Genomic DNA, 14,629 nt, shown 5'->3' on the forward strand with positions numbered 1-14,629 from the left:
CTATTTTGAGCAACTGCAAACCCAGCAGTGGCTCTGAAAAGCTGCCCTTTTGTCAAGAAAATTAACGTTTATAAAGGGAATTTTCACTAGGAAAGGTAACTGTACCAGAAAGAGAGCTACTCCAGGAGGACTTTTACCACCTGAGAGATTTCATCTTCATGACAAGGCAATCTGTGGCTGCCCCGCATTTCTACCCCTCACCTTTCGTACCTCGTCTCCAGAAGCCCCCAGCCCCGATTCCTCTCAATAGCTGGGGTGATACGCAACCCTCAGTCATCTGGCTGCTTCTTTGAAGCTCATATTTTTGTGGGACTCCCATGCATATGTATGTAATTAAAATTGTTTTCCTCCTGTTAATCTGTCTTAGGTCAATTTAATTTGTAGAACAGCCAAAGAATCTAGAAGGGCAGCGGTAAGCAATTTTTTCCTCTTCTGCAGGGCTAAGAGGGGAGAGGATGTTGTTGGGCTTTGAGGAAAGGATCCCCCAAGTAAAAAGGACCCACAAAAAGCCACATCCCCTTCCAATGGCCACAGGAGCATCTATATTTACACCTGGGGCTGCAGCCACGGCCACTTCCCCAGGGCAGCGGTCCCCACCCCAGGACCATGAAAAGAACTGGCCTTATGGGGAAAACCCATCCAGCTGTGGACACCTCCACCAGGGGTGCAAAGACCCTGGGTCCTCCGTGATTCCAAGGAGACCCCCGCACCATGGAACCCATGTTCCCCAAGACATTTTCCTTCTTGCTGAAGCCCCTCTGGTTTCAAAGTTGTTGTTTTTGGTTTTTGGCAGCTGGCCAACAGAGGGATCCAAACCCATGACCTTGGTGTTATAAGCCTGCACTCTAACCAACTGAATTAACCAGCCAACCCATCAGAGTTTGATTCTTAGAATGCCCAGAGCCTGGAGTGTTTTCATTCCTGCTAAGGATAGACATATGGGATAAACTTGTTCTGTTTCTACTCTTGAACCTGCTCAGCTCTAGAGAAGCCAGCCTGGGTTCACACTCCAACCCCTCCTGTCCCTAGCCATGACATGGGTGACAAGGGGCTTCAACTGGGTGAGCCTCAGTTTCCCCATCTGTAAAAGGTGACAATGGCACCCATGTCAGGGTTGTGGGGATTTTGCACATGCTAAGGGTCAACACAGATCATGGTTTAAATCCCAGTACCCACACCCCCATGCCGCCACCCCACCTTGCTGTGTGACCACTGGCAGGTTACTCAACCTCTCTGTGTATCAGAACAAAGGCCCCTGGTTTTGAGAAAGAACACTCAATGCAGAATTCCTCCTGTCATTATTCATTCAGTACAGACTTAGCAGCTGCCACAAACCAAGCACCATGTCCCCCACGAGGACAGAAAACCCAGTGATGTGGGTCCCCTCTGCCCACTGACACCCCAGCTGAGGGTGACCCTGGCAACACCAACCTCACACAAGGACACACAGGAAATGCCATATTTCAACTGCTTTATTTGCTTTCTGGGGTGTCAAGTTTGGGGTCTCCCAGAGATTAGCCCCAAACAGAGTCCAGCAGACCCTTCTCCACTCGGGGATCCTGGCACAGGGGTTTCAGACAAGGCACTGGCAGGAGCGCTGGGGACAGGGAGAGCTGCGCCAAGGCTGGGGGACCAGGCCCTCCTCTGGGGACAGAAAACACAGTCAGCTTCGGTAGGAAGGTTTTTCCCTAGAGAGAAATTTAGGACAAGATAAAAACCTGAGATGTTGGGGGAGTCCCAGCAACAAGCTGGGTGTGCCTCCTCTGCATCCAGCCAGGATCTGGACACTGCATGCCTGGGCAGGTGAAGAGTCCAATTCAAAAGTGGCTCTCTATGGGATTTCCTCGAGACAAAGTGTCAGAACCAAAAACCCCTGGGCCTTAGACCCCACCTCCATGGATAGCTTGGGTGACTGGGGCCTGGGGAAGTCAGGAGCCACAGCTATCTCCCAGTATCAGAGTCCTGAGCCCCTTTTCTGTGCTCCATGAGCATTTGAGAGGCAGGCACTTCTGGGGGTCTCTGGATGACTGGAGGGAGGCTTGGGGGATAGGGGGAGGAGGAGCAACTCAGAGGAGGACTGGGTCTGGGAGGCATAGAGATGGTTCCCCTCCCAGCCAGCAGCCCCAGTCCTGATGAGGCACTTCTGCTGGGAGAAGGGAATTTAATCTGGGTTATAAAAACAAAGCCCTTTTTTGCTCCCTCATGTCCGTGGATGCCGTGTGATTCACAGCCACATGGGGTGACCTGGTGCTGCCTCCAGGACCACCACCAGTGCCCCCATCAGAGGCTGGCTGCAGCCTCCCCAGGGCTTCCAGCAGTATTGGGGTAGAGGCTAGGCCACAGAGAAGAATGGGGCTTTGTCTTGATGTCCCTGAGGGGAACTTCTGGGTTCAGACACTGCAAGGGGTGGAGAGGTCAAAGGTCCACAGTCTAGACAGTGGCAGCAAAAGAAGGCTGGCTGTGACGGGCAGATTTCCACGGGCAGCCGCTGTCCCCTGCCCGGTCACCCAGGGGGGGCACAGGCGTGTGGGGGTATACACACCAGCTGGTCTGGCTTCCCAGCAGAAACTTCTAAGACAAAAAGGCACTTTGAGTCTACTTTTCCAGTCTCCCTACTGCCCCAGAGGGGATCCTTTTTGTTCTAGATGTTTCCATGCCAGCAAAGAACAGGGAGGGCAAGTCCCTTCCTTGCTGAAATTCTTGCAATCTGACATTTCCCCCAAAGATCTGGCACTGATGGGGAAGCTGTGATTTCAGACTCTGCCAAGCCCTGCCTCTCTGAGTGGCTGCAGGGACGCTGGCTGCTCCAGCGTCCTGACTGGAGCAGGTGGCACCCCACTCAGTTCACTTTGAATTCCTGCTTCTCCTTGACTTTTCCTTTCCACTCTGTCTGACTTCTTTTTCTTTTTTTAAAAGATGACCAGTAAGGGGATCTTAACCCTTGACTTGGTGTTGTCAGCACCACGCTCTCCCAAGTGAGCCACAGGCCGGCCCTCTGATTTCTTTTTCAAGCTACATACTCATGCACGTGCCACTGATCTTCTTTTCATTGGAGGGGGCGCTGAGGGGTCTGAGGGAAGGTGTAAAGGTGTATAGGTGTACAGCCTTTGGCATCTTAGAGGAGAGACCATCATCAGGCTGGTCAGGGCAGCAGGTGCCCGATCACTGTTCCTGCCCCTGTCCTCCCACCTCAGCACCCTCTGCACGGGCTCACCATCGAAAGGCCTCCATCTGACTCCCTACAAGACCCCCCCAGCATCCCTTCTCACCTTTCCCCCACCAGTCTTCCCACATCCCTCAGCTTGTCTTTCCACTGTCAACACTCCTAGCTCTCTCTCCAACACCTGCCAAGCTCCACCCGTGTCACAGATCTGTCCCTCTGCCACCCCCCACTTGAGATTCTGAAAACAAGAGGGGAGAGGGAATGGGACTTGGTCCCTCCACTTCCCACACAAGGCCGAGACCCACCAAACGCAGACACACATGCCATGGAGTGAACAGATGAGTTTAACCAAAAGATTAAAAAAAAAAGAAAAGAAAAGAAAAGAAAAAGTTGGAAGGGAGTGAGTGAAATGTTTAATGGATGTCTGATTCAATAAAAATAAGTCAAATGCTGTGCATCATGGAGGACGACAGGATCCCAGCTTGCCTTGATGAGGAAATGCTAAAACATTGCAGGAACATGAAAATGACACACACTCACTCGACAATCATCGGACAATAAGTTATCTCTCTAAAGAGCTAAGTCACACAGTGCTTTAAACACAGAGGTGAAATGAGGACAAAAGAAAGATGAGGATGTGGAGTTTGGGGCAGGCGCTCAGCTAAGCTGGGCTGTTCTCATTCCCAGGCCATCTTTCCTCCCTGTCTTGCCTGGACCCATTTCCTCCCCTGAGGCCCACAGATCAGACCTTTGAGGAACAGAGCTGGCTGGAGCCTGCAGTTGTTCTGAATGAGACCTCTGCAGGGATCCCCAAGTCTTGAGTTCCACACATTCAAAAGAGCCACAATTTCTATTCACGAAGCTGGCTAAGCAGATCCAGTGATGTCTCACACTTTGGATTTCTCAGGAGACTAAGAGCTTGGGGAACTGGAGGGGGTGTTTCTGGCAGAGGGAGGACCGGTGTGGAGGGGACAGCAAAATCCTGCTCACTTCAATCTGCTAGCCACAGTCCATACCCACTGCCAAGCACTGACCCCAAGTCACCCACCTGCACCCACCTGCCCCTCCAGAGAAAGCTCAGTACTCAGAAAACGTGTTTCACAGAAACCCATTAACTCGGTTCCCAAAGGCTCCAGCAAAGGCAGAAACCTCCCCAGCATCAGAATGGGTGGGAAGGGAGGTGAATGTGGATGAAAATAAAACAAAAATCTCAGTTGTTTTTAAAAGAACTGGGTGTTAGGAAAACACCAGTATAATCCAACACGGAATCAGAGTCCAGCCCATGCCACATTCAGGTGAAACAGTAAAATGGCGTTTCCTCCAAAAACAGAAAATGGTTTCTGAAATGTGCATTGTACTTGATTGGTTTCCTTGTTGCTGTGATCGCCCTCTTTCATGGGTGTCAAGGTCCAGCTAAATTTAGCTACCTTGAGAGGGACGTCACTCTCATCCCTGCCCGGTAAGTTCAAAGTTGCCAGGGAGTGAGATAAAAATTTACTCCTGAGTCTTGGGTGAGTTTCCAAAAACCATCTACATAAAGATCCTTTGGCTGCCCTGGCTCCCTCCTGCTCAAACCTGCCAGGACTTGAAGAGCTCACCAAACTCCGGCCCCCACACCCTGTTCGGAGGCCCCCTTAAGGAGAACGAGAAGCTTGTCTCTGTAAAAATCCAGGCCAGATGTTGGGTGGGTTTTCAGCTGCTGACAAGATCTGTTCTCCCGCCCAGGTCTGGAGGCCCTGGGGCTGAGCCTTCGGTCTCCACACCTGGGGCAGGGGCCCTGCCCCCTGGAGCAAGTGGGGCTCATTGCTGGCCCCGAAACAAAGACGTGGCATGTTAAGTCCAGTTTGGGGGACAGGAGGCAAAACAGGCTGTACCCCAGAAAAAAGAAAAGACACTTCTGTTGTTGGCTAAAGCCCGAGTTTTAACCAAAGGGAATATAAATTAGTCTGTGCCCAAACTAGCACTATTGTTTTTAAAAAGAGAAAAAGAAAAGGAAAAAAACAAAACAAAATAAAACCACTCCATACCCCAAGGCGGCCCCTTCTGGGCTGTCAGAACACAGTTCAGGAGAAAGACTCTTCATGAAGCTTTCAAATCTGGGAAAAACCAGTCTCGGATAAAGTGAGCTCCAGAATTCCTTCATCCACAGAACAAGTGGCCCCAGCCATGGGACTGTAGAGCATAGATCCACCAAGATCCACCAAGATTCCCTGCAAGTCTGGACCTGCTGGCCAGTCTCCCAGCCCCAGAAACTGTGTCCCCAAATGCAAGGGGAAATAGAGGAAAGATCTTCAGCTGCCTCCTTCAAATCAACCACAGCTTTCGCAGAGGAAAAGGAAGAGGAGGAGTGTGAATCAGAATATTTCACTCAAATCGGATCCCTAGCTGACGGGCTTGTCTTTCCCACCCAGGCCCCGGAGGATGGAGGTCCCTCTTGGGGTGCCTGGCGGAACAAGGTCTTGGGAGGCCTGAGAGGCCCTCAGTGTTTGTGGCAACAGTTGATTTTGCCTTCTGACTGTTCCAGCAGGTCCAGCATCTCCTCGATGATGGCTCGCAGGGCCCTGCCCAGCTGGTCTGCATTGTATGGCTTGCCCAGGGGTGGTACATGGACAAATGCTGATCGGCCGTGGCTCTGGTACAGGGAGGTGTAGTAGGTGAAGTCGCAGAGGTACCTAAGCCGCCAGGCATGGGGTGTGGGAGGGAGACCAAAATAGGATCACAGAGTCAGTACAAAGACCAAAGGGACAGAAGGGACAGCCTCTATCCAGACCCGAGAGAAGACCTGCAACCTCACCCGAAAATGCGCAAGACGTATTACCACTTCTCCCACCCTGGGCTGGTAAAAATGAAAAAACTTGATAACCCCCAGTGCTGGTGCACATGTGGAGAAGTGTGCAGGGTGAGATGTTCCTGTTGGAAATGCCACTTGGCTGCACCCCTGGGGAAGGCGATTCATCGGGCTACTAAAATAATAATTGCCCAGGCCTTAAGACCTAGAATTTCCAATTTTTGGAATCTATCCTCAGGGGCCATCTTCACAGAGAAGGATGCTCACTGTAGCATAATATATAAATGCAGAAAAACAGAAAGCAACCTAAATGTCCTCTATTGGGGAGAAGCTTAATAAACTCTGGTTTTTCCACGCAACAGGATACTGCAAAGCTGTTTACGGGGAACACGGTAGAGTCAAAGGAAAATGGAAAACTCACCAAGATGCATGTTGAGTGCCCCCAAGTGAAAACCAAGGAAGGGAATCCTTGGGAAACTGCACACCATGTGACCCTTCCATGTACAAACAATGCCAAACAAGAAAATCCTAAACCAGCACACCGAGTGCTCTCTCTATATGGGAACATGAAGGTGAGGAGCAGGGTTTACGGTTTAAGCCTCCAACTTAGCAGAGAGAGAGGGCAAGAGAATTTTTCACAATGAGAATGTATGTGAATACATTCTAGAATGATCTGTGGTATTAAAAATTAGTTTTAAAAAGAGACTGGTGGTAAAATGAGACATGCCTTCAGTCGGTCAGTCAACTGAATTTACCAGTTGCTGCCTTTGAACAGGACAAATGCAAAGCTTTGATAAGTGGAGGTAGCCGGTGCTGGGGGGCATAGAACAGAGAGGACATAACTTGGCCTGGAGGGTTGGAGAGGCCTCCCCAAGGAGAAGACTGATGTGGGAGCTAAGACTGGAAAGAGGAGTCATCAGAGGGAGGCGAGTTTTGAGAAGAGGCCACAGCACATGCAAAGGCCCTGAGCCTAGAACAGGAAGAGGCTGTTTTGTGAGTCTGGAGGGCAGCAGGTAAGGGGAGAGTGGAGGCGGATGAGAATAAAAAGGTAGGAAAGAGCCAGACCACACACAGCCTGTGGATGGTGCAGAGAGGTTGGGATTTTGTTCTGGGTGCAGTGGGAGCTGTAGGAAGGAAGGATTAAGCAAGAATGGGATATCGTCTGATTTAAATTACTAAAAGGCCTTTTCTACTAGGTTGAATAATCTCCCCCAAAATTCATGTTCACTTGGAATCTCAGAATGACCTTATTTGGAAATAGAATCTTTGCAAATGTAATTAGGTAAATTAAAATGAGGTCATCCTGGATTAGGGTGGGTCTTGAGTCTAATAACTGGCATCTTTAGAAAAAGGCCATGTCAAGACAGAGGTAGAGAGATTGGGGTGATTGGTCTACAAGCCAAGGAACGTCAAGCATTGTTGGAGCCCCCAGGAGCCAGGAGAGAGTTCTGGGATGAACTGGCCCTCAGAGCCTCCAGGAGGAATCAACCCTGCTGACACCTTGATCTTAGACTTCTGGTTTCCAGAACTGGGAGAAAATCAATTTGTTTTAAGCCACCCAGTTTGGGTTATTTGTCACAGCAGCCTCAGGAAACCAATTAAAAAACTGGCTGCTTATAGGAAAATGTCTGTTGGGGTTGGGGTAGCAGTGGCAGGAAGGAGGACATTGAGGTTGCAGGGCAGCTCCCAGGAGGGAGATGCTGGTGGTGGGGAGAAGCGAGCAGACTCAAGATGAGTTTTACCAGCAGAAACAACAGGACCTGCTCCGTACATACACTTAGCTCTGTGCTCTGCACACGCTGAGAGCTCAGCCCAAAGAGGCCAAAGTCAACATACTTGACTTGTTCAGTACCAGGCTCAGCTGGTGGAGGAGGGAAACCTTGCTCACACCCATCCGAGAGGGCCCCTACCTGCCAGCATCCTGCGAGATGGTCACCGACACATCCAGACCCAGCGTTGTAACTCTCTTGCACACAGCATCCATGTCAATGATGGAGTCAATACTTTCAGGCCCATCCTCCACACAACATTGGGAGCCGGGGCAGAAGCGGCAGTTGTCCAGCCCCTTATAGCCCTTGTTGTGCCCACATTTCTCCAGTGTGACTGTGGTTGCCATGCCCGACACCCCCACGTGCACCACCAGCTGCAGACAGACAGACAGACAGGCAGGGCTTAACATCCTGGCCATGGGACTGAGGGTCTTCTCAGGCCAAGGAGAGAGAAGCATCCTCACTGAACTCTGCCTTGGGTTACACTGTTTCTGACCTCTTGCTGCTGGAATAGACCCTGCAGTCACTCTTGCAGAAAGGTATGCCAAGTGAAACAGGCAAGGATATGAAAAATGCAAGGGTGTTCACTCCAGCTCTTCGTGTTATTACAATCAAATACTGGAAACAATCTAACTAGCCATTCATGGGGAAGGGGGTTGTATAAATAAATAAACTACTATGCAGCTCTTAAAATGGAATGATCTTCATGACATATTGTCAACTTAAAAAGATAAGATATAACTTCAAGGAATCTCACCTAAAAATAATCAAAGACATAAGAAAGACAGTCATTTCCACATTATCTATAAAAGTGAGAAGAAGCCTAGAAACAATTAGCGTGCCCAATAATAGGAGAATGGTTACATTAATTACTAAAAATTACTCAGCCATTAAAATAATAATCTTTAGGTCATTAAATGCTCATAATGCAAATTTATAAAATGTGGGATACCAAATTGGATACAGATTAACTTTAACGATTATTTGTGTGTTTGCTTATACACAGAAGGGGGGCTGGAAGAAAATATGTGAACATTTAAAATTTAAGCTGAAGAATGCAGTATTCCATATGGCAAGCACAGGCCACATGTGGCTATTAAGCCATTGAAATGTGACTAATACAAACCAAGACGTGCAGTTAGTGTAAGACACACACCAGATTTTGGAAACAGAGCACAGAAAGAGAATGTAAAATATCTCATCAATAATTTTTCATATTGATTGCATGTTGAAATGGTAATGTTTTAGATATACTGGGTTAAATTTAAGATTTTAAAATAATTTTGTTTACAGTCATTCCTCAGTATCCACAGTATTCCAGGACACCCCACGGACACAAAAATCTGCAGATGCTCAATCCCTAATATAAAATGGTGTAGTATTTACATATAACCTATGAGTGTCCTCTTATATACTTTAAATCACCTCTAGATTACTTGTAATACCTAATACAATGTAAACACTATATAGTTGTTACACTGTATAGTTTTTTTATTTGTATTTTTTTTAATTGTTTTTAAAAAATATGTTAGATCTGTGGTTGGTTGAATCTGCAGATGTGAAACCCATAGACACGGAGGGCTGACTGTATTTCTTTTTTTTTTTTAGATTCTATTTATTTATTATTATTATTATTTTTTTTGTCTTTTATGTGACCGGCCGCACCACTCAGCGCAACGGCCATCCCTATATAGGATCCGAACCGCGGCGGGAGCACTGATGCGTTCCCAGTGCCGCTCTCTCCCGACTGCACCACGGGGCCGGCCCTGACTGTATTTCTTTTTACGTTTCTTTCTTTTTATTTTTTTACAGATGACTGGTAAGGGGATCTTAACTCTTGACTTGGTGTTGTCAGCACCACGTTCTCCCAAGTGAGCTAATTGGCCATCCCTATATAGGGATCCGAACCCGTGGCCTAAGTGTTATCAGCACCACACTCTCCCGAGTGAGCCACTGGCCGGCCCTTCTTTTTACATTTCTAATGTGGCTAATAAAAAAAATTCAATGTTCTCTGTGGCTGGCATAAAGATGTCTACTGGACTGAGCTGCTTGAGAACCTAATTCTCTAGGAGCAGGGGCTGACATGTTCCACTAGCTGCTGGATTCCCAGCATCTTGCATTGTGTTATCTGCTTGATAAACTGGTGAATGTGAAAGCAAAATAGCAGCTGATATGTAGTGGGTTGGATGTCGTCTCACCACCACCACCAAACACACACACAACATAGGTCCATGTCCTAATGCCTGGAAACCATGAATATGACCTTATTTGGAAAAAGGGTCTTTGCGGATATAATTAAGACAGTGATCTTGAGAGAAGACCATACTAGATTATCCAGGTGGAACCTAAATTCAATGACAAATGTCCTTACAGGAGACACACAGAGGAGAGATAGGAGGAGAAAGCCATGTGCAGGCAGAGACTGGAGTGATGTGGCCACAAGCCAAGGATCGCCTGGACCCACCAGAAGCCATAAGAGGCAGGAAAGATCCTGTCCTAGAACCTTCAGAGGGAGCGTGGCCCTGCTGACACCTTGATTTTGGACTTCTGGCTAAAACAGATAATAAGAATACATTTCTGTGGTTTTAAGATACCAAGTTTATAGCCAATTGTTCCAGTAGCACTTGGAAACTGATCCATGCAGTATGCTGCTTAAAAAGCACAGGTCGACTGGTTCTCAGTTGGTTAGAAAGCACCCTTGTAACACCAAGGTCAAGGGTTTGGAACCCTGTCCCAGTCTGCCACCAAAAAGAAAAGACAGACAAACAAAAACAAACTACAGGCACACATGTATGTGTGTGAAGAATGCGTGAATGAAAAAAAATTAACGATAATGGTATGAGTTAACAGTTAGTCCCCACCACAACCCCATGTGGTTGGTCCTATTATTAATTCTACTTCACACAGGAGGAAACTGAGGCACGCAGGATTCAAGGAGCTTGCCTGAGGCTTCAAGCTTGTCTCCAGCAGCTGACTCCAATATCTTTTATCTTTATCCCTTTCTATAGGGTGTGAAATTTTTAAAGACATGTTCATGCATTAGATTAATATAACCTTTTTTTTTTTTTTTTTTTTTAAACCGGAATAAGGCAAGACTATGAGATGCAGCAGAGGAAAATGCCCATTTCCAGAACCTTCAGTCCAGTCTTCTTCCTAAGCCTCCAGGTTCAACTCTGAAAAATGGGGCAAATTCCACTTGAGACTCGACAGGAGGGCTCATTAGAAAGGAAGGTTCCTCTGGCTGGTCCTGGAGAACCTGAAAGGGCAGACTAGGGTGGGAGGCCACGTGGGGTCCCCACAGGGGACCAGGACCTTACCTCTCTGAAACACCAGCCCAGAGTAGTTCCCAGGTGGCTTTTGTACCTGCCCCCAGGGAGCTCTCCTCTGAGCCCATGGTCTTCGCTGAGCCCGTGTACCCGTGGTGGCGGGGTGCAGTTCCTGCCTGTCTGGCCTCTGCTCCCCCATGTCTGGTAACAGCCACACCCAGCTTCCCTCTGTGGAACCCCAAGTCCCCTTTCTCACTCCAGGAGGTTCAGACAGAGCTGGGGCCACTCACGGCCTGCTGAAGTGGGCATGTAACCCGGGCCTGGCAAATCAGAGTGCTCCTTCCTTCCACCCAACACAGTGATTGGTTCAGGGACCAGCCTGTGACCCTAGCTGGCCAGTGAGAATCAGCCATGGTCTTAGGAGGAACTGCTGGAGGAACGGAGCTCTCTTTCTGTTGAGTGGATCAATTGGGAGGACGCCAACCAGCAGCCACATAACTTTGCTACCATGAGGGAAGAGATTGCCAGAAGGCTCCTTGCTTAATGTAAATCAAATCAAAGCAAAGCTGAGAGGCCGAGAGAGTGTGCTGACAACACTGGGTGAGCAACTCGATCAAGCCATACCGGAAGCAAACCAACTTTTGTGCTCCAGCTAGGTTGAGATATGTGTTGACAGTCACTTATAACCAAACACATCCTGACTGATACAGAGCTCCAGAGGGACAGAGCCAGGCCCTGTGAAGTCCCAAACGTTTGTTTTCCTCCCTCACCTCCAAAGCAACCCAAAAAACAGTGGCCCTCTCGAGGACAAGGCTGTGCCACCGGTCATGTGATCAGAGCAGGAATGAAGCCGCATAAATCGTCCACACATGGCACGCCCACCTGCAAGTCCACATGAGGAAGAACCTGCCCATGGCACCACTCACCTGCGGACTGTGCTTCTCCCACAAGGCGGGGATGAGCCTCTGCACTGTTTTGTATTCGACCGGAATCTCATACACGTGTAGGTCCACACTGTCACCAAGGCCCAGCTTCTCTAGCTCCTAGAAGCAAGAAGAGAGGGCGTGTCATGGCGATGGGGAGGGCTACAGGGATAATGCACTCCAGAGGGATACCCGGACCCATCCTCAGACAACAGGCAGCTCTCCTGACTCACTCTGCAGAACGAGAGCGGGCACATGCTGATCCGCCCAAAACCTCCCTCAACCCCTTTCCCCCCACTTGTCTCGAACTCTACGTCTCCATGGGAGGCAGTGTGATGATGTGGCCTCTGGAGCCAGGCTTCCGGGTTTGGACCCTGACTGTGTGACCTTGGACAAGCCACTTAACTTCTCTGAGCCTCAATTCCTCATCTGTAAAATGGGGATAATAAGGTATGTACCTCACAGGGTAGTTGTAAGAATTAAACGAGCTAATTCACACTCAGAGTTCCACGCAACGCCTGCCACATTTTAAGTGTTCAAATGTTGTCTGCTGATACAGTAACCAACATTTGAACACTTAAAACGTGTTTGTCCCCTCCAAAGCTCATGTGGAAGCTTAATTCCCAACACGGTATTTGAAAGGTGGGGTCTTTTTTTTGAAAGGTGATTGAATCATGAGGGCTATGGCCTCATAAATGGATTGATCGACCAACGGATCAATGGATCAATGAATCAATGGATCAATGGATTAACAGGTTATCATGAGAGTGGAATGGTGGTTTTATACGGAGAGCGAGTGAACACATGAATGTGCTTAGGCCCCTCGCCATGTGACGCCCTGTGCTGCTTCAGACTCTGCAGAGTCCCGACCAAGAAGGCCCTCACAAGATGCATCCCCTTGACCTTGGACTTCCCAGCCTCCAAAACTATAAGAAATAAATTGTTTCTTTGTAAATTACCCAGTTTCAGGGTTTTTGTTATAAGCAACAGAAGACAGACTAACACAGCTGCTGTTACTGTTTCTTTTTTTTCTTAAAGATGACCGGTAAGGGGATCTTAACCCTTGACTTGGTGTTGTCAGCACCACGCTCACCCAGTGAGCTAACCAGCCATCCCTATATGGGATCCGAACCCGTGGCCTTGGTGTTATCAGCACGGCACTCTGCCGAGTGAGCCACGGGCCGGCCCCTCACAGCTGCTGTTACTCCTCCTGTTCTTGTTATTGGTGCTATACTCCCCTTGTCATACCCAAGAAGAATTATTTATAGACTCAGTGCATGGTACACAGCACATTCTCAATATGCATTTAGAGGTGGACCCAACTCCTTAGGAAGCTTCTGACCATCTTGGGCATATGGGGCTTTAAGAATGTCATGCATTATATACAAAAATGGGCTATCGCCACATGCTCTCTTTTCCGAGGAAACACGGATGTTTTCTTCATGGTCTTCCAAAGTTAACTCCTTGGGGGCAGAGCTTACATGCAGGCTTCCTTTCCATAGCACACAGTAGGGCCAGAACTACGTTTGCTGAATGAACAATGATTCTTCTGCCAGCTCTGGCACCCAAAAGCTCATACAGATGTTGGTGGATGAAGGTTTCAGCCCAATATGAGAAACCAGGCATTCTTTATAGTAACATTATATCTCCGAATAATAATTATTGGTAGCGTTGTTCCATGTTATCCTCGGATCTCATGCAGTGGTTTGAAAATGGTACCACTGGCTCACATCATCTACTTGGATGGGCGGGTCCCGGGTGAAGCATTTTTTGCATCTGGCCTCAGTGAAGTCACGAAGTCACGAGAGTAGGCTTCTTCTATCTTCTGCATTGGCTTCAAGATTTGTTTACCATGTTACCTTGACCTTGTTATCCATACCAATTTACCTATGGTTGCTCCAGCAAATGTTGGGTGCCTGAGAAAGCAGGTCCCCTCATCACCGATAGATAATTCCAAACTGCTGTCCAAAGGGGTTGGGTCGAGGTCACCTGGGGATAAAGACAACTGGAGGGTAGGTAGGGCACAGTGGAGGGAAAGAGGGAGGAATCTCAAATGTCCACACCAGGAATGGGGACCACGTCTCTCACACTAAGGTTGGTGACACACAAGATCTGGAAGGGATCCTGGGAAATGTTGAGAGCAAGACAGACAGACAAGCCTGCTCTCCAAACACCGGCACCCTGGTGGCTGCAGACCGCTGCCGGATGGATCACTGGGGCAGGAGTGGCAGATTATGTTCTGTGCAAAATTGATTAGAAAGCATCCTAAAGAGAAAACCTCATAAAGCATTTAACCTCTTCCACGACTGTTTTTCCCCATCATTCACATTTTTATTCTTCTGCTTTCTTTACCAACTTCCTGCACTGTGTGCTGGCATCAGATAGATCATTTTAATTTTTTGTTTGTTGTCTGGTACGGGATCTGAACCCATGACCTGGGTGTCATCACACTGCGCTCTAACCAACTGAGCTAACCAGCCAGCTCCAGGGAGAACGTTCTTTAAAGGCTTTGAGGTTCTGAGGGGTGCCGCATGGCTGTGGTCCTCACCTGACTGTGCTGCTTTTCACAACATCAAACCCCTGAGAAGTGCTGAAGGTTTTAGCCATGTGAGCCCTGTCTCCACCCTGTTTCATAAGCATTCACCCAGTTTCTGCACCCACCTGCCGCAGGCCTGGACTGACTACTCTGAGTGGCCACTACTTGCTTGAAGTTACAAACA

At 48.4% G+C, this 14,629-nt stretch overlaps 1 protein-coding gene across 4 annotated transcripts in view; it reads right to left on the reverse strand.

Moving 5' to 3' along the window:
• Nucleotides 1-14,629, reverse strand: part of PGPEP1 (pyroglutamyl-peptidase I) — a 41,444-nt gene that overhangs the window by 12,687 nt on the left and 14,128 nt on the right. For 2 of the 4 annotated variants that reach the window (XM_063110715.1, XM_063110716.1), the window contains exons 3-5: nt 11,913-12,029; nt 7,862-8,094; nt 3,554-5,835 (exon numbers count right to left, since the gene is read on the reverse strand). In XM_063110715.1, coding sequence (XP_062966785.1) covers nt 5,643-5,835; nt 7,862-8,094; nt 11,913-12,029 — 543 coding nt within the window. In that variant the 3' untranslated portion in view covers nt 3,554-5,642. Of the gene's footprint in view, nt 1-1,461; nt 1,645-3,553; nt 5,836-7,861; nt 8,095-11,912; nt 12,030-14,629 lie in introns of those variants that run through there. The other 2 variants (XM_063110717.1, XM_063110718.1) reach the window with 2 other exon arrangements.

The sequence above is a fragment of the Cynocephalus volans genome, chromosome 10, assembly GCF_027409185.1.
Source record: "Cynocephalus volans isolate mCynVol1 chromosome 10, mCynVol1.pri, whole genome shotgun sequence".
In the NCBI taxonomy this organism is placed as follows: domain Eukaryota; kingdom Metazoa; phylum Chordata; class Mammalia; order Dermoptera; family Cynocephalidae; genus Cynocephalus; species Cynocephalus volans.